Below are 22,373 nucleotides of genomic sequence, written 5' to 3'. Positions count from 1 at the left end.
GTGAAAGGGGGGTCACCAATGCAAAAGTTTGAGAACCACTGGTTTATAACCTTTAACTTGGTGGTTAAAGTTCTCAGTGGGGACTTGGGATACCCCTTAGTCCTGCCCTCTGCCTGAGAAGAAATTTGAATGGATATCTGCCACCTTGCAGGTGAGAGCCCGAACCACTAAGCTATGGCACATACTGATGTAAAGTTCTCTCAATCTCTCATACTGAAGTTGTTCCAGTTTAATTAAATAATTGAATATTAATTGGACCAGAGAAAGAGGTAGAATGATTCAATAGCCCAGTAGTTAGGGCACTAATCACCTGAGAGATGGCAAAGCCCTGTTCCAATCCTTTTGGCTCAGCAGTCACAGGGGGAATTGAACCAGGGATTTCCCCACATGAGTACCCTCACCTCTGGGCTAAAAGTTAGAAGGGAGTCACCTTCTCCTACCCTTCTGCTTTTTTCTTCCCCCTGGTCTTTTGTATGGAGTTAGGCATCCTCTAAGCTCATCTACTGGATTGGTCCCTGGCTGGGATGAGTTAGTTGGGGTTGCTCCTACTTTGAGCAGGGGGTTGGACTAGATGACCACCTGAGGTCTCTTCCAACCCTAATCTTCTATGATTCTGTGTGTGATTTAGGCAGAGGAGTGCCTTTCTTCCCCCAGTTCATGGACTGCTAGAAAAGATAGGCACTTCCTTGCAGCCCAGAATTAGTTGCCAAACTCTCAGAGGGCTGGGGCTTAGCAATCAGTGCAAACTTTCCATTTAGCACCCCCTCAATGTGCCTGAGCCCACAGCTGGAGGAATTGCTTCTATTTTGTGGCCTGCTCATTCCATGCTCACGTTATTTTAATGGTATACTCACCTTTCCAGTGGGAACTGGATTGAGTCCACCAAATTCATTTCCCATAGAACAATGAAAAAAATTGCCTGTTTTTACCGCTTCTGACCTGAATAATTAGTGTCAAGGTAAGAGCTGCTATTGGCACCGAAGCTAACTGCATAAACAGCAAGTGTGTGTCAGACCTGCTGACACCTAACCTCCAGTGGGACATTTGAGAAGGAAATAGGATCATGCTATGTAATGCCAAGGAAATGTGCTGGACTTGGGGAGCTTTCTAAGGAGACAAACGAAAGTTCTGCTGAAAAATCAGGGACAGTTCTCCCTGAATAAGGAGAGATGGTGTGGTGCTGGGGTCTGCCCTCCAATGCATTGGGGGGGGGGGGCAGGGGTGAGGTGGTTTGGGTATTGGGCTCCTAAACCCAGGGTTGTGAGTTCAATCCTTGAGGGGGCCGTTTAGGAATCTGGGGCAAAAATCTATCTGGGGATTGGCCCTGCTTTGAGCAGGGGGTTGGACTAGCTGACCTCCTGAGGTCCCTTCTACCCCTACTGTTCTATGATATAGATGTACCATGGTGTGCAGGGCCTGATTGGAATACTCGGCGGCAGTCTGGGGCTTCGGCAGTGGGGGGGCCTGCTCTCCGTTTTCCAAAGGACCACCCGCCACTGAAATGCCACTACAGGACCCCAGCTGTTGAAATGCTGCCAAAGACCCCTGGAGCAGGGCCCCCTGGGGGGGACAGGGCCCACTTCCAGTGAATTGGCTTAAAGCCAGCCCTGCTGGTGGGGGGCTGTAGCGGGAATGAGCACACAATATGTGTGGTCATGGCAGGAGATCAGAATGGGGGTGGCAATGGGATGCAACACATATGGAAACTGGGAGAATGTGGTAGAGGCAGATGGCTTTGGGGGAGGAGGTGAGTGGCAATGGTGAGTTGCTCAGAGGCATGTGAGGGGTGCGGCCACAGCATTGGACATGGGGGGTGAGAGGCTAAATGCTTGTCTGTGGCAGACAGATCTGGCAAGGGAGGCGAGGGGCTGTGGGCTGGCTCTGGTTGCAGGGCACAGGAAGGGGCTGGAGCAGCTGGGAGTGGGGGGGGTTGTGGGGCACAGGAAGGGGCTGGAGCAGCTGGGGGCGGGGGGGATTGCAGGGCACAGGAAGGGGGATCCTGAGATGGGGGCTCATGCAGGTGGGTAGGAGGCTGGGGAGGGAGGCTCTGGCCTGTGAGCTGAGGGGCTGAGATGGGGGGGGTCAGGCAGGGGGTGGGAGGCTCTGGAGTGTGGGGCTGAGATGAAGGGTCAGGCAGATGGGTCCGAGGCTGGGGTGGGGGGGTCAGACAGGGGGTAGGAGGCTGGTGGTGGAGGGAGGGAGGGTCTGAGTGGGGGGGTCAGGCTGGGGAGGGAGGCTGGAGTGGGGGGCTGAGATGAAGGGTCAGACAGCTGAGTCCGAGGCTGGAGTGTGAGGCTGAGATGGGGGGGGGTCAGGCAGGGGGTCGGAGGCTGGAGTGGGCGGTCAGGCAGGGGGAGGGAGGCTCTGGAGCGGGGAGCTGAGATGGGGGGGGTCAGGGGGAGGGAGTCTACAGAGTGGGGGAAGGAGGCTGGGGAAGGAGGCTCTGGAGCGGAGGCTGAGGCGAGGGGACGGCGCCGCCCTTGGCGAGCAGGGCCGGGTCTGTGGCCAGTGAGGGGAGGGGGCGGCTGAGGGAGCCCTGGGGGGCGGGGCCGTAGCCGGCGGGGCCGAGGCGAGCGGCCCCGGAGTCCCCAGGCCCGGCCGACCCGCCCCGCCGCTGCTCCCGGCGGCCCCGCCTCTCGGCCTGGCGCGGGGCTCGCCTCTCCCGAAGGCCGCAGCCGCCGGCCCGGGTAAGGAGCGCGCGGGCCGGCCTCGCTCTCTCTGGGGCCGCGTGGGGCTCGGGCGGCAGCGGCGCCGGGGCCGAGCAGCCGAGCGCGGGGAGGAAGCGCTCGGGCCCGACTCCCCGCAGGGGCGGCTCCCCGGGCCTCTGCCGAGCGCGCGGAGCCCCTGGGGCAGCCCGCCGAGAAGTGGGGCCCATGCGGAGCCCTGACCCCAATCCCTGGGCAGCTGCCGGCTCCCGTGAGCGGTCACCGCTCAGACAGGCTGGGGAGTCCCACGGATCCTTGTCGGAAACCGCCCGCGCCGAGCTGCTCCAGCCCGTCTGAATAACAGGGGCGGTCCGTCCGGTCCGGCCTGTCCTCCTCCCTCTCCGGCTGCCCGAGCCTGCTTCCCTACTCCCATTGGGCTGCGTTTAAAACTAATGTTGGGGTTATTCAGGTGCTTAAATATTGTCAGGATCAGACTGACAAATGTCTACCCTGCTAGCAGTGATTTGTTTGATCGTGGGGTCCCTGGGAGACACTGGCTGTGCTGTTTTTCATGCTCTCGTGATTTCTTTGACCCCATCCCTATAGTCTCTGATCGCTCCCATAAGGTAGGAAAGTGTTATCCTCAAGGCACAGAGGGTATGTCTGTATTGCACCAGGGAGCAAAACTCCCACCCTGCTTAGAAACACTTGTGCTAGTGGAAGCAGCAAAGAGTCCTGTGGCACCTTATAGACTAACAGACGTTTTGGAGCATGAGCTTTCGTGGGTGAATACCCACTTCCTCAGATGCAAGGGCTTCAGCTAGCACAGGAAAAATAGCAGTGTGGATTCTGTGGCTTTAGAAGCAACCCAAGTGTGTACCTAGGGGGTCGGCTGGGCTTGAAAGCCCCTGTGTCCACACTGCTATTTTTAGTATACTTGCTAGCATGAATCTTTCTACCTGGACTGTGAGGCTCCCTCTCAGCTCTAGTGTAGCTGTCCCTAAGTCTCTTTGGGTATGTCTGCACTGGAGCTGGAGTGTGCCCCTAGGGTTTCAGACAGGATTGTATGTGAGTGACTAGCCTGTCCTGGTGCCTGTGCAGTTGTGGCTACACTGTGACTTTTAGGCCATGGCTACAGTGGCGCTTTACAGCGCTGCAACTTTCTCGCTCAGGGGTGTGAAAAAACACCTCCTTGAGCACTGCAAGATACAGCGCTGTAAAGCGTCAGTGTAAACAGTGCCGCAGCGCTGGGAGCGCGGCTCCCTGCGCTGCAAGCTAAACCCCATGAGGATGTGGAGTACGTGCAGCACTGGGAGAGCTCTCTTCCAGCGCTGGCGCTGCGACCACACACTTCAAAGCGCTCCCACGGCAGCGCTTTGAAGTTTCGAGTATAGCCACACCCAGAGTGTGCTAACTTGAGCAACGTTAATGCCAATATGTTTACCTGAACTGGAAATTACACCTCCCCTACTGTCACAGGAGGGCTGTGGTGGGCTATAAAATAAGTCCACATTGAACCTTTTTTGCTTGATTTTCAGTAAACCCAGGATTTGGCTACACTTGCAGGTGTGCAGCGCTGGGAGTTAAAGCTGCAACGTGCTTCTCAGAAGAGGGGGGTGGGGTGGAGTGTGACAGGGAGCATGAGGGAGAGAGAGTGAGTGGATTTTTGGAGCCCACACTGTGTCAGCTCCCTGCCTGGCAAATTCCGACCACTTCCCCCACCCCTCTCTAATTCACTCTTAAATGCAAATAGCCTTCAGACCAGATAATTAGCTGCTCCCCGCTGCCCCCCTCCCGGCTGTGCTGTTTCTCTCCTCAAGCAAACACTAGCTGTGGACATTCCCTGCCTGCCTCTGCTCGAGCAAACAGGAGCTGTGTTTATTTTTTAGATAAGCAGCTCCCAGAGCCCCGAGTTCACAACAAGACAGAGAGAGGCATCATAACAAAACAGAGTTCTTTAGTTAAAAGCATTATGGGAAAATTCCGGAGGTCAGTTACAGCGCAGTAAGATTAATCGCTGTTTACGCTGGCACTCCAGCGCTGCAGCACCAGCGCTATTCTCTTTATTCCTCTTGTCCATGTGGAGTACAACCAGCGCTGTAGCCAGGGAGATACAGCGCTGTATGTGCCTTGCCAGTGTGGATGGGGAGTAAGTTGCAGTGCTGTAAAGCCACTACCGGCGCTGCAACTCTCCAGTGTAGCCAAGGCCCTAGTGCCTTAGCTGCAAAACCATGCTACTTCTTTCTCAGGAAGAAATATTTCCATTTTTGTTTTAAAGCTGCTCTCTATTAATTTCATTGGGTGACCCCTAATTTTTGTGTTGTGTGAAGGAGTAAATAACACTTCCCTATTCACTTTCTCCACACCATTTTCGTTTTTCTTTTTTTGTGTGTGTAAACCTCTTTCTTATCCCCTCTTAGTTGTGTCTTTTCTAAGATGAACAGTACCTATCTTTTTAATCTCTCCTCATATGGAAGCTGTTCCATACCCCCCTTCTCTATACTACTTCCAATTCTAATACATCTTTTTTGAGTTGGGGACCACCAGAACTTACTGCCATTTTCGAAGTGCGGGCTTGGTATGAGTGTGGGTGGTGGTAGAAGAGGACACACTCAATTTGTGAAATCAAAGTTTGAAGTCTGGATAAAAAGTGAGCTTGTTAAGAAATTAATCCAGCTTGCATTTATGTCATGAGGATGAAGTCTCCAGCTTCCATCTTTTGTGTCAGCCCAGATGTGTTGGCCAAAATTCTTGTTTGGGATAGTTACAATTTGCCCCTCTCTATTCCTTTCAATTGCAATATAGTATTTTTCACTGCTTTTCCTAAACTGTTCTGCAGTGTTTCTGTTAAATTGCTGCATTTTTTGTATGCAGAATTGGGGGGTGAGAGAGGGAACTCTTGGCTCCCAAACTGCTGGTCATTTTTCTTAAATAATGCTTCTTGAGTTAAAATGTTGGCTCTGAACTGAGAACCCAACTGTTACCCTGCCAAGAGTCTGAATTGTCCCTTAAAGTTCTGTGACACATGCTGTAGCAGCTTGGTTCCTTCCTGCTGCTGTTCCAGCCTTGCCTCTGCTCTTTTCCAACCATGCCTCACACCAGTTCTCCCAGATCTCTCCCTAATGTTACCTTTCTATATTAGTTGGATAACTTTTACTAGTTAATAAGCACTTGGGGAATTTAAGGCATAGTCTATTTTCTGTTTAAATGTGTATGCATTGGGTCAAAAAGAGGGTCTTACTCCAAAACAGTACTACTTGTGTAACTTTTTATTCCACTCTTAGAGTGTCTCAGTAAAGTATTTTCCAATTCTCATTCTGGAACACAAACTCTAAAACCAGACAAGTTGAAATAGCTAACTTTTTCTTAAACTTTACAAATGCATGATCTGTTTAGGTTTTTTTTTTTAACTTGTTCTGTTTTTTCTTTTGGTTGGGAAGGTGTCATTGGTTCGGTTCATGTTAATCCCCTTATCTTTTCTTTGTTTCCCCTCCCCAGATTGTGGGTTAGTCCGAGAATGAACAAATATACGAAGTCTTATGTTGAGCAGACCACAAATCTTGAAAAATTCAGCCCTGTGATTCTTGCTGAAATTGAGGAGCTCTTTGAGAAGAGGTTCTCATATACAAAACCACCGAATAGTGAATGGAAGCTGCCAGATTCCAGTGATGTGTTTACCTGCAATCACAAAGAATTCAATACACTCCTTGCTCTGAAGGACTCCATGAATGAAGTCAAAAACCAACTGAGTGATAAGAAATTGGATGCATGGCATCAGCACACTTCCTTCACCAACAGAGCTGGGATAATCATTCCTCATGTGAAGAAATCTGTGAATGCTGAGTTGTGTACCCAGGCTTGGTGCAAATTCCATGAGATTTTATGCAGTTTTCCCCTTCTCCCAAAAGAAGCCCTTCAGAATGGAGAACTCAATTCTGTCCATCTCTGTGAAGCACCTGGTGCTTTTATAGCGAGTCTCAACCACTACATAAAATCCCATCACATTCCCTGCGATTGGAACTGGGTAGCCAATACCCTAAACCCATATCATGAAGCAAATGACACCCTTGTGATGATTATGGATGACCGACTTATTGCAAATACCTTGCCATGGTGGTATTTTGGCCCAGATAATACTGGGGATGTGATGACATTGAAACATCTAACTGGACTTCAGCACTTCATAAGTAATATGACCACTGTTCACTTGGTAACTGCTGATGGGAGTTTTGATTGCCAAGGAAATCCAGGTGAACAAGAAGCGCTTGTCTCACCTCTACATTACTGTGAAGCAGTCACTGCTTTAATGATCCTTGGCAATGGTGGCTCCTTTGTTTTGAAGATGTTCACTTTATTTGAACATTGTTCTGCCAATCTGCTTTTTCTGCTGAATTGTTCCTTCGAGGAGGTCCATGTCTTTAAACCTGCAACTAGCAAAGCCGGGAACTCTGAGGTCTATGTAGTTTGTCTTCATTATATGGGCAGAGAGGCCATCCATCCTGTGCTGTCCAAGATGATGCAGAACTTTGGAACAGAAATGGTTAACAAAGCACTCTTTCCCCAACATGTGATTCCAGAATCTTTTCTTAAAATGCATGAAGAATGCTGTGCATTCTTTCACAAGTACCAAATAGAGACTATATCTGAGAACATCCGACTCTTTGAGTGCATTGGGGAAGCAGAACAAGTAAAGCTGAATAACTTAAGGGACTGTGCAGTGGAATTTTTCATGCAAAAATTTCACCTGAAATACATTACAAGAAATAATTGGCTAGTGAAGAAATCTCATGTAGGCTGCAGCATGAATGCAAAATGGTTTGGACAGAGGAACGAATATTTTAGTACATACAATGAAAGGAAGATGCTGGAATCCCTGACATGGGAAGATAAGGTGGCCAAAGGCTATCTTAATCGTTGGGCTGAAGAGCACGCTTTAAGTAATATTGGGAAAAGCTGCATTTTGGAAGGGTCTTCCCGTAACCTTGAATGTAATTTATGGTACATCCTGGAGGGAAAGAGGCTGCCAAGAGTAAAATGCTCTCCATTCTGTGATGGTGATGTCTTGAAGAATCTCAATGAAGCCATTAAAGAATCATTAGTAGGCAGACTAAAAACTAGTTCCCTTTCCAGACGAACACAACAACCATGTCATTCTTGCAATGTTCTTACTGAGGCACTGATACTATCTGAGTTGTCTAGCCTTACCAAGTACCATCAGAAGGTACCAAATGAAGGATGCAGTGACCAAATCAAGTGTCTTGTGGTGGGCTTTCCGTCTCTTTGTGACATCAAAAGCCAGTCCAACATGGAAGTTAGGCTCCTGGAGTCAGCCACACTCTTGACTTTCTGCTGTTCTTTGCTTCATGACGGAGAGCCAAAATATCAGCAGCATCTTTTAGACTGCCTTCTGCGTGCGATTAATCAGCTTCAGCTGGGAGATGCTTTGATTCTGCCTGTTCTTTCTTGTTTTACACGCTTCACAGCTGGCCTGATTTTTGTACTGCATGGCTGTTTCAGCTACATCACATTTGCTTGCCCCGTATCCTCTGAACCTCTTGGGACCAGTGCTGTTCTATTGTGTATTGGCTATCGAGGTCTTCCAAATCCAGTTGTTGAGTACCTGCAGCACCTGAATAAACTAATGAGCTCTTTGCTCAGCTCAGACTCTCCACAGCAGGTTTTGCAGTTTGTCCCTATGGAGATGCTTTTGAAAGGTGTGCTGCTTGAGTTTTTATGGGATTTGAATACTGCCATTGCGAAGAGGCAGCTCCATTTGATTGTACAAGTTGAGCAGCAGCAAATGTCGAGTAATCTTTAATTTTAGTGATTCTAGGATCAAATCAGTAGATGTTTCAAAGAAGATTCACTTCACTGGCTGTTTAAAGTTCTTAATTTTTTCATTTTTCTTTTGCTAGTGTGAATATCACTTCATTTTAAAACAGTGGGAATTATTTTAATGTTGGTATCCAGTTGTTTTGGACTGATGGTTCTACAGTACTGCCTTATGTTATTAGGTGTTGCTGTACAATCCTGTAATCATGGAGTTTATTCTACATTGTGGGGAAATTGTGAAGCAAAATGAAGGACTGAAATTCTGGAGAAAGGGGAGTCCTTCTCGGTAATACCTTTTGTGCCTTTGTACAATCTTGTCTCTCCCCATCTAGGTCCTCTTCCCTCCATATAGGCGTAACCTCACAATGACTATATTTCTGTGAAGAGATTTGAATGGAGCTTATTTGATGCCGCCGCTTATCAGACAATAGAGGCTGCTAGTTGTACCCCTTTCACGCTGTCACACACTGATAATTCCAGAGTTTTGGGGACCCAAATGTGGTATTCAAACTTGGTAGCTGATAGCCTCTTTTTAATCAAAAGAGAAGATTAGCTAGCTTGGAAAGGCTGTCTGTGCTGTTCCCTGCAGAAAGAATTGGGAACCTTTAAAAATAAAGAAGGTTGACTTTTCAGATTTCAGGTCTTCACCATTTTCTGAAAATTTAGCCCCCCTTTAATTTCAAGCTGGGCACCTGCCGGTAGCTGCCAGAATGCTAACTGATGCCATTTATAACATACCACCATGTAGGCCCAAGCTCAGATGTAAAGCACAAGGGAGACTGGTTTTCTTAATAAGGAATTTTGCAGAATCCCGAGTTACAAATCCTTGCTTTTTTAGCAGTGTATAGGACGGAATCAAGACTTCTGAGTTCTATTCCCATCTGTGAAATTGACTTGCTGCGTGGCCTTCAACAAGTCATTTCACCTTCCTATGCTTCCCTTTCCCCATCAGTATAATGGCCATAATACCATTTGAGTTTCCAAAGTGTGTGAGGATTCATTCATAAAGAATTTGAGAACCTTGGGTGAAAGTGAGAACTGCCTATTGTTGTCTACTGTGGTAGTTGTCAGGTGACCCATAACTACTGATTTTTAATTAGAAACGTTATCAAGTGCAGTTTATAAACAGCAAATATTATAGCCCACTGTGTGAAAGTTGGAAACATGGAACTGAGAAAAATGAATGAAACTTGTTAGGAAAAAAGTGTTACTTGATTTGATCCTTCTAGGAGTAAAATGAGAGAGAAAATGAGTAATTGACGCCGCTGTCCTTTTAAGGAAAATCAGGTTTTACTTTTTCATATTGCTCCTTTAAGATCACATTTTGATATCTAATTAATTTTCTTTAAAACTTAGTCTCCAGGATTCTAATTTACATAGAAGACCTGCCCAGAGAGAGAGAAATGGTATTTAAAGGGGAAACTTATGGATTTAATGTTGGTATAACAATTGCATAAATGAGTGCATGTGAGAGAAAGGGGTTAGTAAAAGAAAAGACAGCCTCCTGATTAATTACCAGTCACCTGTGGAAGTACTTCTAATTACATAAGGTAGGAGCTTGAAGGATTTTTGATTACCAGGGGGATTAAAAGCACTGTTGAAAAATGGTTTTGTCTGGTGGTGCTGTGCACTTAATAGTCTTTCTTGTCACTTTGGCAGGGATGGAGTGTAGTTATCATTTTGTTTTGCTTTTTGTTTACTGTGTTTGAAAGGTTTGTGAATTGTTAGCTGAAGTCTAACTCATTTTATAACATTCTATACAGACTTTGCTTTCTGAAACTACGCAGAAGAGGATCTGTTTGACTCCGGCTTCCCTCAAACTTCTCAAATTGGTCACTGTTCATTTAAACTTAATTTAAATTAACTTCCTGTAGTTGCTCTGTGGAGATGAAGAGTGACAGAATGCAAGGCCATCACAGGCAAGCAAAACAGTTCAGCAGATCCTTGGGATCAAGAGACTAGAGGCAGCAAAAGCCTCTGCAGTAAGTGATTCTGAAAGCTTAGGAAACTTTTTAAGAGGACGTGAGGGGCCAAAAAGGAGGCAACATTGAGGAACAAAAGAAAATGAAGGGGAAAGGAACAGAGACCTGTAATGTGAAAAAGAAAAGGAGGAAAGGATATATGAGGGTATAATGGATCTGAGAGGACAGCATGGTAAAAACTTCAGGAACTGTACCATAAATTCAGTCTTCACAAATAATCCTTCTGTTTCCCTATATTTGGGAGAACGAACAAAATAGAAGTATCGCTGTCCATCAAAAAGCAGTGTTCCCTCTCCCTGTCCCCTTTGTAATTGTGGGATTAGAGGGTTACCTTAACCTGTTTGTATCCTGCTGTAGCCAACCATCTAGGAGAGCCCCTCTTCTGAAGCAGGATCACATACCCATGTATCTGGAAGTATTGTAGATATATGTTTACATTGTCACAATCTATATTTTGGAGTACTGAAAAGTCAAAAGGGCCCCCATATAATTGGTCAACTCAAATCTAGACATCAGTTCTTTCTGGGCTTAACGGGACATCTCAAATCTAGACATCAGTTCTTTCTGGGCTTAACGGGACATCTGTAACTTTAGAAATCTGACTTCTGTCTTGTTTTTGTTTTTTGTAAACCTACTGTTGCTACAAGTAAATCCCAGAGATGACTATACCTTTAGGACAAATAGAAAAAACGTTTTTCTCTTTTTTGGTGTCAATTGTCTGCTTTGTACCTTTGACAGCACTCTGTCAATTCACTGTTTTCCTTCCAGCATCAGTCAGGATTCTCCATTTGTATGGGCCTTTCTCATAGCAGTGGTGGGAGATGGGCCCCCCCCCCTTTTTTTTTTTTAAACGGCAAGTTTATTTTTTCTGCCTTCTACCATTGAAGAGGAACTGGATGCTGGTCTCAATGTTTTAGAAGCTACAAGTTACAAATGAAAGGAGGGGAGGGAGCGAGTAATCTATCAAGCTATATAATATACAGAGATGATAAATACAAATGAGTTATGAGAATGTGAGATGGATTTGGTTTATTTGGCAGCCTTACTGTTTTTAGATTTTCAATTACGAGTTCATAGCTAGGCCCTAGTGATTGTTAGATGAAAGGATAGGGCTGTCGGTCTCAGGTTTAATTTGTAAAGATTTTGTACTTGATTTGGCTCTTGCCTAAGAGCCTATTTGGCTATTGATTTCAAAAAGTTACACTGCTTTGGAATAAGAGTAGGTGAAATTTAAATCCAGTATCTACCCAATGAAAGGACTCTGTTTAGTTGAGTGCATTAAGGTTTGGAGACTTGCCACTTTTAATTTGTATTGGAAATTATTGCATTTAACTTCCTATGTGTGTATATGTATACACACGTGCATATACCTGTGCATATTCAAATGAAGTTATATAAAAAGCCTGCTGGTTTTCCAGTTTGATTTCAATAAGGCATAATGAGATTTACTGTATGAAGTCTTGTCCTCTGCTAAAATTATACTAATTGCTGTCTATTCAACTTAATTTAAGTTAGATCAGTCAAATTACTAGTAGAATAAATAGACTGTGGTAGAATTACTGGACATTAGAAGAGCAATTTGGGACTTAAAGGAAAAGGACTTTGGTATGAGCTATCTGAATAGCTTATGCAGAAAGAAGAGAAAAGTCTTATGTTCTGGTTGTTGAACTGAGATCTTGAGCTAGGGTGTGGAATATTCTTAAATACTGATTCATTGAGATGCACAGTGTGACCATAACGCTCTAGCCTATGGGGCGGAAGTCTTTTTACCTTATTCTGTAACGTTTCTTTTGATATTTTAGTCCTTGAGTTTGGGAATTATTTTCAGCCCCTTATTTTGGAAAAATAAACGTAGTATAATGTTTGTTTCTCTTGCTATTTGTATTTGGGTGCCACTAAAATATGTCAGTGTGGCTATTCATGTAGGCCGACAAATTGTAGGAGGCACTTGTTTTCTGGACACGACAGCTTTGCAAATTTTCTACTTGCATATGGAAAGTAACTTTTTTTTCTTTACAATGGGCATATGAACTATAATTTAGTTTTTTTGTTTTTTTTCTCCTAATATCTTGAATCACTGGTGTAAAGGGTGGGTGAAAAGATTTTTGTGCCTGGATTGTTAAAGTGTCATGACAATATTACAAGACTGAGATAAGGGAAAACATTTCCGTGGTTGTCTTGCTGAAAAGTTGGTTTTGTTTCTTCCTTTTAAACTTCAGCTCAGCTGGCATGGACAGGATGAAATAAACATATAGGCCCAAGTGGAGTTGCATCTATTTATATCGGAAGTGAATTCAGCCCATGATTGCCTATCAGTAATTGTTTATTATACAGTAATTTGGATTGCTGTGTAATTCTCCTCCAGTTACACAAATGTTGGCAATTTGAAATTTATTCTGAGCTTTAAAAGTATACCAGCTTTGTGTGGAAATTCTGGATGGTTACAGAGACAACTGGCTTGTAACAAAGCAAAATTTGCTGTTACAGTAACTGTCTCGCTAAGCAGTCTTTCCGTCCATCTGTACAGGCGGATTAAACTTGCTTGCTGGGCCACTGTCCAGTAGATTTGCCCAACCTTGCTTGATAAAGATTCCTTGAGAAGTGGGCTCTGTGGGATTTACTGCCTTGAGTGACCATTTTGTGTGTGTGTGTGCATGTGTTAATGCTGCTGAGATATTTGCAATCCTACATCTGATTGAAAGGGTTTGCTTTATAACTAAGTGGATGTGTTTGTTTTGTTTGGGGGTGGAGTATTTATGGGTATAAAGATTAAGGAATGCTGGCTGAAGCTGGCTACTGCATTTCTCTGTTGACTGCTGTAAATTTGTGCATGTAAAAAGATACTGTGTTTTGTTTTTTGTTTTGTTTTTTTTAAGGGGCAGGATGACACTTGTGTGTTTGGAAATAAAATCTTATTTTTCTCTGACCATTCATTTCCGTGTTTAGACGCCTATCTCTGTATGGAACAGAAAAATTAAACTGAGTAGCAGACTAGAGAGGCATAAAAATGTTTTAATATTTACGTATTTATTTTCAGTTACTTGAGTCACTTGTTTTCCTTTCCCCAGCTAGGGTTGCCAACTTTGGTTGGATGAATTCCTGGAGATTTCATCACATGACATAATCTTATAATTCCTGGAGGGTTGGCAACCCTATCCCCAGCCTGCCAATCTCATCTGTCTCCAGGCAGGTATACTATGTTCATCACAATGGCTGTCTGAGCATCCTGGTTAGTGGTGGCCATTCGGTACACTTCTAGTCTTTAACTTTCACTTTTAATTTTACCTTTGCAGTTCACCATTAAGAAACAAGTAACTTTCAGATGGAGACATGGGCAGAAATGTGTGCTGGACGCCTGAATAGAACCCAGTTTCTTATGCCTCGCTTAATATTGCTCGCACACTCCCATATAGTGTAATTTTCTTTAAAAGCAAGCATTTTGTCCTGGGGATCTCCAGTCTCTCTTGGTCACAAAAAGCCTCTCAGCTATGAGAAGCCTATTATGATATACTTCTGTCTGCCGAGTATTTTTATAAAACCCTAGCCTAGTGTTTCTGGTCGTCTTAAGTGCTGGATAGCAATGACTGGTATTGTGCAGAGGTAGCTGCATGCCTTTTATTTCTCAAGGTCAGCTCTACTGTACTACCAAGAGTTCCAGCTGACTTCGTTTTTCTGCTTGAATGGCAGATCTTTCCCGGGTCTGCTTTCAAAACATAGAGAATGTTAAATTGTATGAATATTTAACTAATTTTTCCCCTTACTGCTCTGTAAGTGGAGGAGGAAGGTCTTGTCTCTAGCTGTATGTGAAATAACAGGAGAAATGTAAACTGTTTTGATGCTTCAGTTCTCTTTGCATAGGCAGACAATTATTGGGGAAATCTTTCAGCTGAAAGCAATGCATAGTGAAATACATGGAAAATGACTCCCTTGATTTGAAGGAATATGTAGACAATAAACATTGGATATTATCTTCAGAATGTGCTTCAGGGGATTGCAAGGAATTTGGAAGCCAAAGGACTTGAAAATGGGGGAATTGGCTTGGAAGAATACATTAAGAAGACAGTCAGGTCAAATTTGGTCCAAAATGTTAAGTTCTGTAAACTCATCTCTTTACCAAGTTGCAGACAAATACAAATGTTGGCATGATCTTTTTTGTTTAAAACATTAAATGTTCCTCTGCAGTAATTCCATTGCAAACAGTGCAGTACAAAGTTGGTGCCTGAGAACCCTTTAAAATGGGTTAAATAGAAGAAAAATATTATTAGTGAAATAATTCAAAAAAATCTAACTGAATGCACAATTTTGAAACACATCTCTGACAACGAAGATATCAGTGTAGTCTGTTACCCATTGTAGCAGAGTGGATCTCTGCTCCGGCCCTGAAGGGATTGAAACAGCCCTGGATAAGGGGCTGGGGCTGGAGAAAGCAGCCTTTTAGGCTGGGCTGATTGGAGGAAGTGGCAGCAGCTGGGGCCATGCCCCAAACTGAGCAACAGGCCCTTATATAAGGTAGAGAAGCCAGGAGCACAGAGAGTCTCCCTCTGCCTGTAGAGGGAGAAGGGCCTGGCTGCCGAGAAACCAGACAAGGTACCTAGCATGGAGCAGGGCTGGGGAAAGGCAGTGGAGCTGGGGAGCTCCTGCCTGGAAAGCTCCAGGCTGCGGCCTAGGATTAGGCCAGGAGGTACTGGGGTTGCAGAGTGCAACCCAGGGGTAGGCCAAGGCAGCAGGTCCAAACCCCTTTGCTGATGATGCGTGGCTGATACTGCAGTCTGCCCCAAGGCGTGGGGCTAGACAATGACTGGTAGTAGCCAATACGGAAGCAAAGTGGGGATAGAGGGTGGGGGGTTCCCAGGAGGGGGAAACCCCAAAGAGAAAGGGGTCATTGCCAGGGGGGCAGAACCCCACATAAAAGGGGATCCAGGGAGGGACACGGGGCCAGTAGCTGAGAACAAGGCAGATCACCGGCCTGCAGAGGGTGCTCCGAACTGGAGTTTGAGCTAATTCCCGAGGACGACCAGTAGGAGGCGCCGCGGGAGTGAGTCCGCTGGGTTACACGTGGAGAACACGGGCATCAGCGGTCCGCCCCGATACAAGGGGCTAGAAAAAGGACAGTGGAACTAAGGCCTGAATATTGAGAAGGTGGAGAAACTGAGGCAAGGGGTGATGGATCCCTGTTACACTGGGGTCTTGTTTGCTGAGACTCCAGGTGTAGTCCATGGGTGGGGTTTGGAGTCAGCACCCCAGCGGAAGGGGACTGAGGACCCACCGGGACTGCAGGAGGCGCAGTGGGCCCTCCAAGGACGGATGGCCCAGCTGGTGGAGGAACAGTGGGCCTTGTGGAAGCTCCTGCGGCAGGTGTTCAGGAGGAACTGCCGAGGGCCAAAGGAGGAGCCCGGCTCTAGAGCCAGGAGGCCTGGAGCAGAACAAAGGACTTGTTATGTTTGTGCCAGGAGCGGGCACGTAAAACGGGACTGTCCCTATGGGGCTGGGGGCAGGGTGCCTCACCCCGGATTGGGACAGCACCCAGTCCCTCGGACGGTGCGCTGGGTAAGGGAACCCTGGCGGCAGCGGGCGTGTTGGGCCTGTGGAAGGCGGGGCCATCTTTGTCGGGACTGCCTGGCCCCAAGGAACACGACCCAGGGCAACCCAGGAAGGGTTGGCCCAGGGAGGGACAATGGGAAGAAGCAGGAGGCCCGGGCAACACGGAGACGGGGAGCCTCTTGGCATTGCCGAGAGCTGGGCCACCTGAGGAAAGATTTCCCCCTAGTGGGGAGGGCAGCACAGCCGGAGGCAGCTGAGGGAGTGGCTGACCAGCCAGTGGGCCACCCAGAGGAGGTGGTGAAGACGGTAACTGGGATGATGGGGACCCTGCGAGAGGGTGGGACCCAGACCATTGCCAGGGAGGTCATCAATAAGGAGACCCAAAGGGACGGGGCCCAGCAGGAGGCTGGGACCCAGGTGGAGGTGGACAAGGTGACAGTGGGAACCCAGACCCTGAGTGTAAAGGGTCAGAAAAACTACCTGGGGGACCAGGACCTGCGGGCGCGGCTAGAGGCTGCGGAGCAGGCCCAGCAGGCGGCACAGGCAGGGCTCCAAAAAGCCCACCAGGAGAAGAAAGCCCTGGCCTCTGAACTGCAAGACAGTGAGGAGAAGTGGGCGCGGCTGGTGGGACACCTCCGGGTGGCGCAGGCCAGAAGGCCCCTTGATCCCCCAGGGTGGGGGTTTTAAGGGGGGAGGTGTGTAGCAGAGTGGATCTCTGCTCCGGCCCTGAAGGGGTTGGAATAGCCCTGGATAAAGGACTGGGGCTGGAGAAAGCAGCCTTTTAGGCTGGGCTGATTGGGGGAAGTGGCAGCAGCTGGGGCCATGCCCCAAATTGAGCAACAGGCCCTTATATAAGGTAGAGAAGCCAGGAGCACAGACAGTCTCCCTCTGCCTGCAGAGGGAGAAGGGCCTGGCTGCTGAGAAACTAGACAAGGTACCTAGCTTGGAGCAGGGCTGGGGAAAGGCAGAGGAGCTGGGGAGCTCCTGCCTGGAAAGCCCCAGGCTGCGGCCTAGGATTAGGCCAGGAGGTACTGGGGTTGCAGAGTGCAACTCAGGGGTAGGCCAAGGCAGTCAGTCCAAACCCCTTTGCTGATGATGAGTGGCTGATACTGCAGTCTGCCCCAAGGCGTGGGGCTAGACAATGACTGGTAGTAGCCAATACTGAAGCAAAGTGGGGATAGAGGGTGGGGGGTTCCCAGGAGGGGGAAACCCCAAAGAGAAAGGGGTCACTGCCAGGGGGGCAGAACCCCACGTAAAAGGGGCACCGGGGTCCAGGGAGGGACACGGGGCCAGTAGCTGAGAACAAGGCGGATCACCAGCCTGCAGAGGGCGCTCTGAACTGGAGTTTGAGCTAATTCCTGAGGATGACCAGTAGGAGGCGCCGCGGTGGTGAGTCTGCCCAGTTACACCCATATATTTGAAATATGATTATTGTGTAGGATTTTAGCCCGCCAGTGTCCCTTTCTTTACTATAGTGGTGCTCTCTTAGTATGGAAGGCTAAGCCGAACAGACTTAAAAATATGCAATTGAACTGGCCATTGCCTGAAGTAAGTAATTCAGCAAATTGTTCTGCTCTGATGCCCATGTATCAGCCACTCTGGACTCTGCTGAACAGGCCGGAACAATAGAAGTTGTTTATAGCTCTTCATACTCATGTAATTAGTGTGCATCAATTAGTGGCCATTTTTATTTATTAGAAAAATACTCTTCCTGCATCGGAGACTCCAATGCATTTATGAAAATGCATCTTCAGACCATGTTATTAAATGAGGATTGACTCATTAACTAATTGGTCTAAATGGGGGAAGAAATTGATCTGAATAATCTTTGGCTTCAGCTATGAATAAGTTTTGTTTTGTTTTTTAAATTATCTGCCTTGCTAAGAAATAAAAATGGGTGAATGCTTTACTCAATAAATGAAAAGTCTCACTGGGGTTGCACCTCGGTTCCCAGCAGCAGTGTTCCCTGTTATCATACACAGGTACTGGCAATGAGTTGTTAATCTCAGACTAGCTAGTGGGGGTGCCCTAAAGTGGTGAAGTTTAAGTCTGGAGAACGCTGAAGATTTGACATTCTTTCAGCTTTGTACATGGGGTGACAGTCCCATGAGCTGACAAGCAGAACATTTTTAACTGTTAAGTTGAGGTGTAATGAAAATCTGTCATGGGTTATAACTAAAATGAGTTTGGTCTTGGCAGAGTTGCCAATGGACATTTGCCCGAGTTGCAATCTGCTCAGTGCAAGTGTGGAGGAGCAGAAATATTGCAGAGCAGGTGTGAGACTTAGAGCTCTGTGTGTGGAAGGGAAAACTAGTCTTGTACCTGCTTTTACTGGAGGGAATCCTGTCTGCATGGCCCCATTTTGGGGGGGTAAATCCTGCCTCCAAACCTGTGGCGGAATCCATTCCAGTGGAACTGGTGCAGTTCAGTTGTAGAGCTGAGGAAAGATTTGGGGAACATACAGAGTGTGCTGCTGTGCATGATGCGTAGAGCCCTACTAAATTCATGGTCCATTTTGGTCAATTTCACAATCACAGGATTTTTTAAATAGTAAATGTCATGATTTCAGCTATTTAAATCTGAAATTTCACAGTGTTGTAATTGTAGGGTTCCTGACCCAAAAAGGAGTTGGGGGTGTGGGAGGCTCTCAAGGTTATGCTACCCTTACTTCTATGCTGCTGCTGATAGCGGTGCTGTTTTCAGAGCTGGGCAGCGGAGAGCAGTGGCTGCTAGCTGGGATCCCAGCTCTGAAGGCAGAACCACTGCCAGCAGCAGTGCAGAAGTAAGGATGGCATAACCTTGGGAGCCTCCCACACCCCCAACTCCTTTTTGGGTCAGGAACCCTATAATTACAACAGTGTGAAATTTCAGATTTAAATAGCATGGTATGGTATTGCCACTCTTACTTCTGCAGAGCTGGGCCCTCAGTCAGCAGCCGCCACTCTGGTCGTCCAGCTCTGAAGGCTGCAGTGCAGAAGTAAGAGTGGCATGGTATGGTATTGTCACCCTTACCTCTGCGCTGCTGCCGCGGGGGCACTGCCTTCCGAGCTGGGTTCCCGGCTACCAGCCATTGCTCTCTGGTTGCCCAGCTCTGAGGGCAGCGCAGAAATAAAGGTGGCAAGACCATGAGACTCCTCCCCCAAATAACCTTGCGACCCCCCCCCACTCCCTTTTGGGATCCCCAATATGAGAAACGCTGGTCTCCTCCTGAAATCTGTATAGTGTAGGGTAAAAGCACACAAAAGATCAGATTTCATAGTCAGTCATGCATTTTTCATGGCTGTGAATTTGGTAGGGCCCTAATGATGCATCAATGACCTGGACTGGCTAGTGGATCCACTGCATGCATAGATCTCCTCCATCCCTGCAGAGAGCTGCAGCAACTATTTCACCCTCAGAGCTGCACTAGCAACCCATGGAGCCGTTCCGTTGCTTCTCTGCACACCCTGTAGGGAAGGGTTCCTATGCAGCATGTCCCCACTACGCCCAGCAAGTTGGACTGGGCTTGGCCACACTATGGCCAGTTTATGCCTATTGATGCACCCCAGAGATGTCTACACTAGAGTGCTTACAGTGGTACAGCTGTACCTATGCAGCTGCGCCACTGTAAAATCTCCCGTGTAGCTGCTCTGTGGCCACGGGAGAGAGCTCTCCAGTCGATAAAATTAAACACATCCTGCAGCAGTAACTGGGTTGGCAGAAGAGTGTCTCCCACTGACAACACTGTCCACACTGGCGCTTCTGTCAGTGTATCTTATGTTGCTCAGGGGGATGTTTTCTCTCACCCTTGAGTGACATAAATTATACCAACAAAAGTGAGTACAGACATAGTTTAAAAAGCTTACCACCATTGGATCCAAGCTCCGCAGCGTACATCACACTGTGTTGTCAATATGTCAAAAGTACTTACCCATAATTGTGTAATGTTTTTGTTTTGGAAATAATTTTGGATGGATATTTAAGGAAAATGTGATCTTAACCCAGATAGAGTATTTCCAATATTGTGGGGGAAAATTGGATACGGTAAGGATTTATTCATTATGGCTTAAGAATTTAATTCTGCTTTGAGAGTGAGAATACCCAGGGAGCCGACTTTCAACTGTTATGCCCAGTTACTGTGTATACTTCCTATGTAATATGTAAATCAAGCTGTCACAGTTGCAGGGTAGCTGCAGCTGTATTCCCCGTCTGTGCTCTCTCAAGCACCTACTTCAGTTCTCCAGTACATGTGGCTGCAGTATCTGTCGCACCAAACACTGAGCAATGGACATTATAAAGGCTTGGGCTATGAATTACCAAGTAACTACACAAAGTTAACTGTCTGGTAGCCACTTTAGATTTGTATTGCACAATTCATTATTTGAAAGTGCCAGTGCTGTGCTGTAATGCTGCTGGCTAGGTCTGTGTAAAGCCATTATGCTGTTAGTAATACACACTAGGACCTGACCCTTCAAATCTTGACTCATCCACATACATAGTCACACGAGTAGTCCCATGGAGATCAATGGAACTGCTCACCTGAGTAAAGACATGCAGATTTAGGCTTACAGGTCTCCATTCTGTGACTCCCTCCATCCCAGGATCTCTGGGTATGTTCCAAGTGTTAATGAATTAAGCCCAACAGGCCCTCTGTGAAGTAAGTATCCTCCCCATCATCCAAATGGGGAACACTGAGCACTTAAGGGCCTGGGCCTGGGCCTGGTCCTATTGAAGTCAGTGGCAAAACTTCCAATGGGAACAGGGTTGGGTCCTAAAAGTGAAATTCATTCCACCTACATACAGCCCAGTTACTCTCCTCTATACTGGTGGAGTGCAAAGGGTTCAGGGAAGTGAAATCCAACCTTGGAGCCAGTGAGCTGTGCTGGTGCAGAGACCGAATAGTACCCAAAGCTCCATTCAGTCGTATTCCGGGTGGATTGGGGCTGCTGGGTGTGAGGCCGTGACCAAGCCAGTTAGTTATGCACATGTGTAAATGCTTTTCTCAGTAGGGATTGACTTAACTCTGCTCCTGGTCAGGGCCATTAGTTTTGTTTAGATGACTCTGACTTTAATCATTGCAACTGTTCTCTTGCAATCAGGGGATGACCAAGCAGCTTTCCAAAGGAAACAGCAACAGGAGTGGCAGCCAGGAGCATGAGTGGAGATAATGAAGCAGTAAGAACTGATTAATAAAGTTTGGTGAAATTTATTATATATTAAATCACTGCATTGCCTAGGGCTTTGGCTGGTGCTGAAATGTACAAATCCCTTGGAAATCTACAACTCTGTAGTGTAATTGCCATCGATTTTCTTTAGACACCATCCATCTTTAGAACAAATTTGTATTCCTCTTTCCCCACCCCCCTCCCCAGGTGAGGAAGGTTTTTTTGTTTTTCTGTTTTTGTTTTTAATCCATTACAATGTTCTTTTCCAAAATGAAGGCGACGTAACAAGGCAGGATGACGAAATGGGCTACGATGGGACTTGCAGATACTGATGAGACGAAAGCCAAAGATTCGGCTGTTTCTTCAAGCCAGGAGACCTAGGAGTCTGTTCTGTAATCAGTCACAGTTTCTCCTACAATGCATATTCCCATTGGCTTCAGTTAGACGAATCACATGATCAAGGGGATGCAGGATTGGCCCTCAGGCAAGACATCGCAACTTAGGACTTCTTTTTTAGGCTTCTGGTACAGAAAGGGCAGCATGATGTAATAGACTGAGCACAGGGCTAGGAGCCAGGAATGCGTGAGTTCTAACCCTGGCTCCGACACTGAGGTGCTGGTTGCCCTTTGGCAAGTCACTTATGTAGAGATTTTCAACAGAGCGAGATGTCTAACGCCCTTCAAGCTTCAGTGAAATCTAGCTGCCTCAATAGTCAAAGCCTCTCTTGAAAATTCCAGCCATGACTTCTGTCTCTCCTGGTTTCCCTAGCTGTAAAATAAGGATCACTGTTCCTGTCTTCACTGGGGCAGGAGGATTATGAAGCCCATTAGCAGTATTTTTGCTAGTAAATGCTGTAAGAAGTACATATTTTTTTCTACAGCATTTTGGTTTTTGGCCCAGCCAGAATTCCGTGCAAGATAGTTGGGGCGGGGAAAGGGCGCCACAATGACTGGGTTTTAATTTAGGGCAAAGGTTTGGAATGGACTATCTTACATGCCCTGGTTCATCGATTATTGCTTACAGTTATTGTATGAGTCTCCATGGGCAACTGGATTTTGCAGATCCTGGCTGCAGCGCATTCACTAAGCCCTCTCTTAGACAGTTTCGTGGAGCCCTACAGTGCAAAACCTTATAGGTCCAATAGGCACTGATTTTTGTAACAGAACAAGTTTGAAATGACTTCTCTGGCCTAGGAGGAACTGCTTTTTCTTAATTCTACTAGGAAATTC

The 22,373-nt window shown here is 46.7% G+C and overlaps 1 protein-coding gene across 3 annotated transcripts; it reads left to right on the top strand.

The window, feature by feature from the left end:
* Positions 1 to 2,636: 2,636 nt before the first annotated feature.
* Positions 2,637 to 22,128, top strand: CMTR2 (cap methyltransferase 2). 3 transcript variants are annotated; one of them, XM_050922368.1, is made up of 3 exons: positions 3,250 to 3,271; positions 6,144 to 8,359; positions 21,421 to 22,128. In XM_050922368.1, exons 2-3 carry the CDS (start codon positions 6,163 to 6,165, stop codon positions 21,474 to 21,476), a joined length of 2,253 nt encoding a protein of 750 aa, XP_050778325.1. In that variant the 5' UTR covers positions 3,250 to 3,271; positions 6,144 to 6,162; the 3' UTR covers positions 21,477 to 22,128. The 3 variants fall into 3 exon arrangements, 2 of the variants coding, with proteins under 2 accessions (XP_050778324.1, XP_050778325.1); XM_050922367.1 differs by lacking the exons at positions 3,250 to 3,271; positions 21,421 to 22,128 and adding an exon at positions 2,637 to 2,687 and having other exon boundaries at positions 6,144 to 10,559; XR_007769265.1 differs by lacking the exons at positions 3,250 to 3,271; positions 21,421 to 22,128 and adding an exon at positions 10,241 to 10,559 and having other exon boundaries at positions 6,144 to 8,763.
* Positions 22,129 to 22,373: the final 245 nt, after the last annotated feature.

This window comes from Gopherus flavomarginatus, chromosome 14 (genome assembly GCF_025201925.1).
Source record: "Gopherus flavomarginatus isolate rGopFla2 chromosome 14, rGopFla2.mat.asm, whole genome shotgun sequence".
NCBI lineage: Eukaryota > Metazoa > Chordata > Testudines > Testudinidae > Gopherus > Gopherus flavomarginatus.
Note: the sequence above shows the minus strand (reverse complement) of the source record. Positions and strands in the feature narration are given on the sequence as shown.

Excerpts from the sequence above, each read along its gene's own strand:
- CMTR2 (XM_050922367.1), top strand. The coding sequence starts at position 6,163 with ATGAACAAATATACGAAGTCTTATGTTGAGCAGACCACAAATCTTGAA.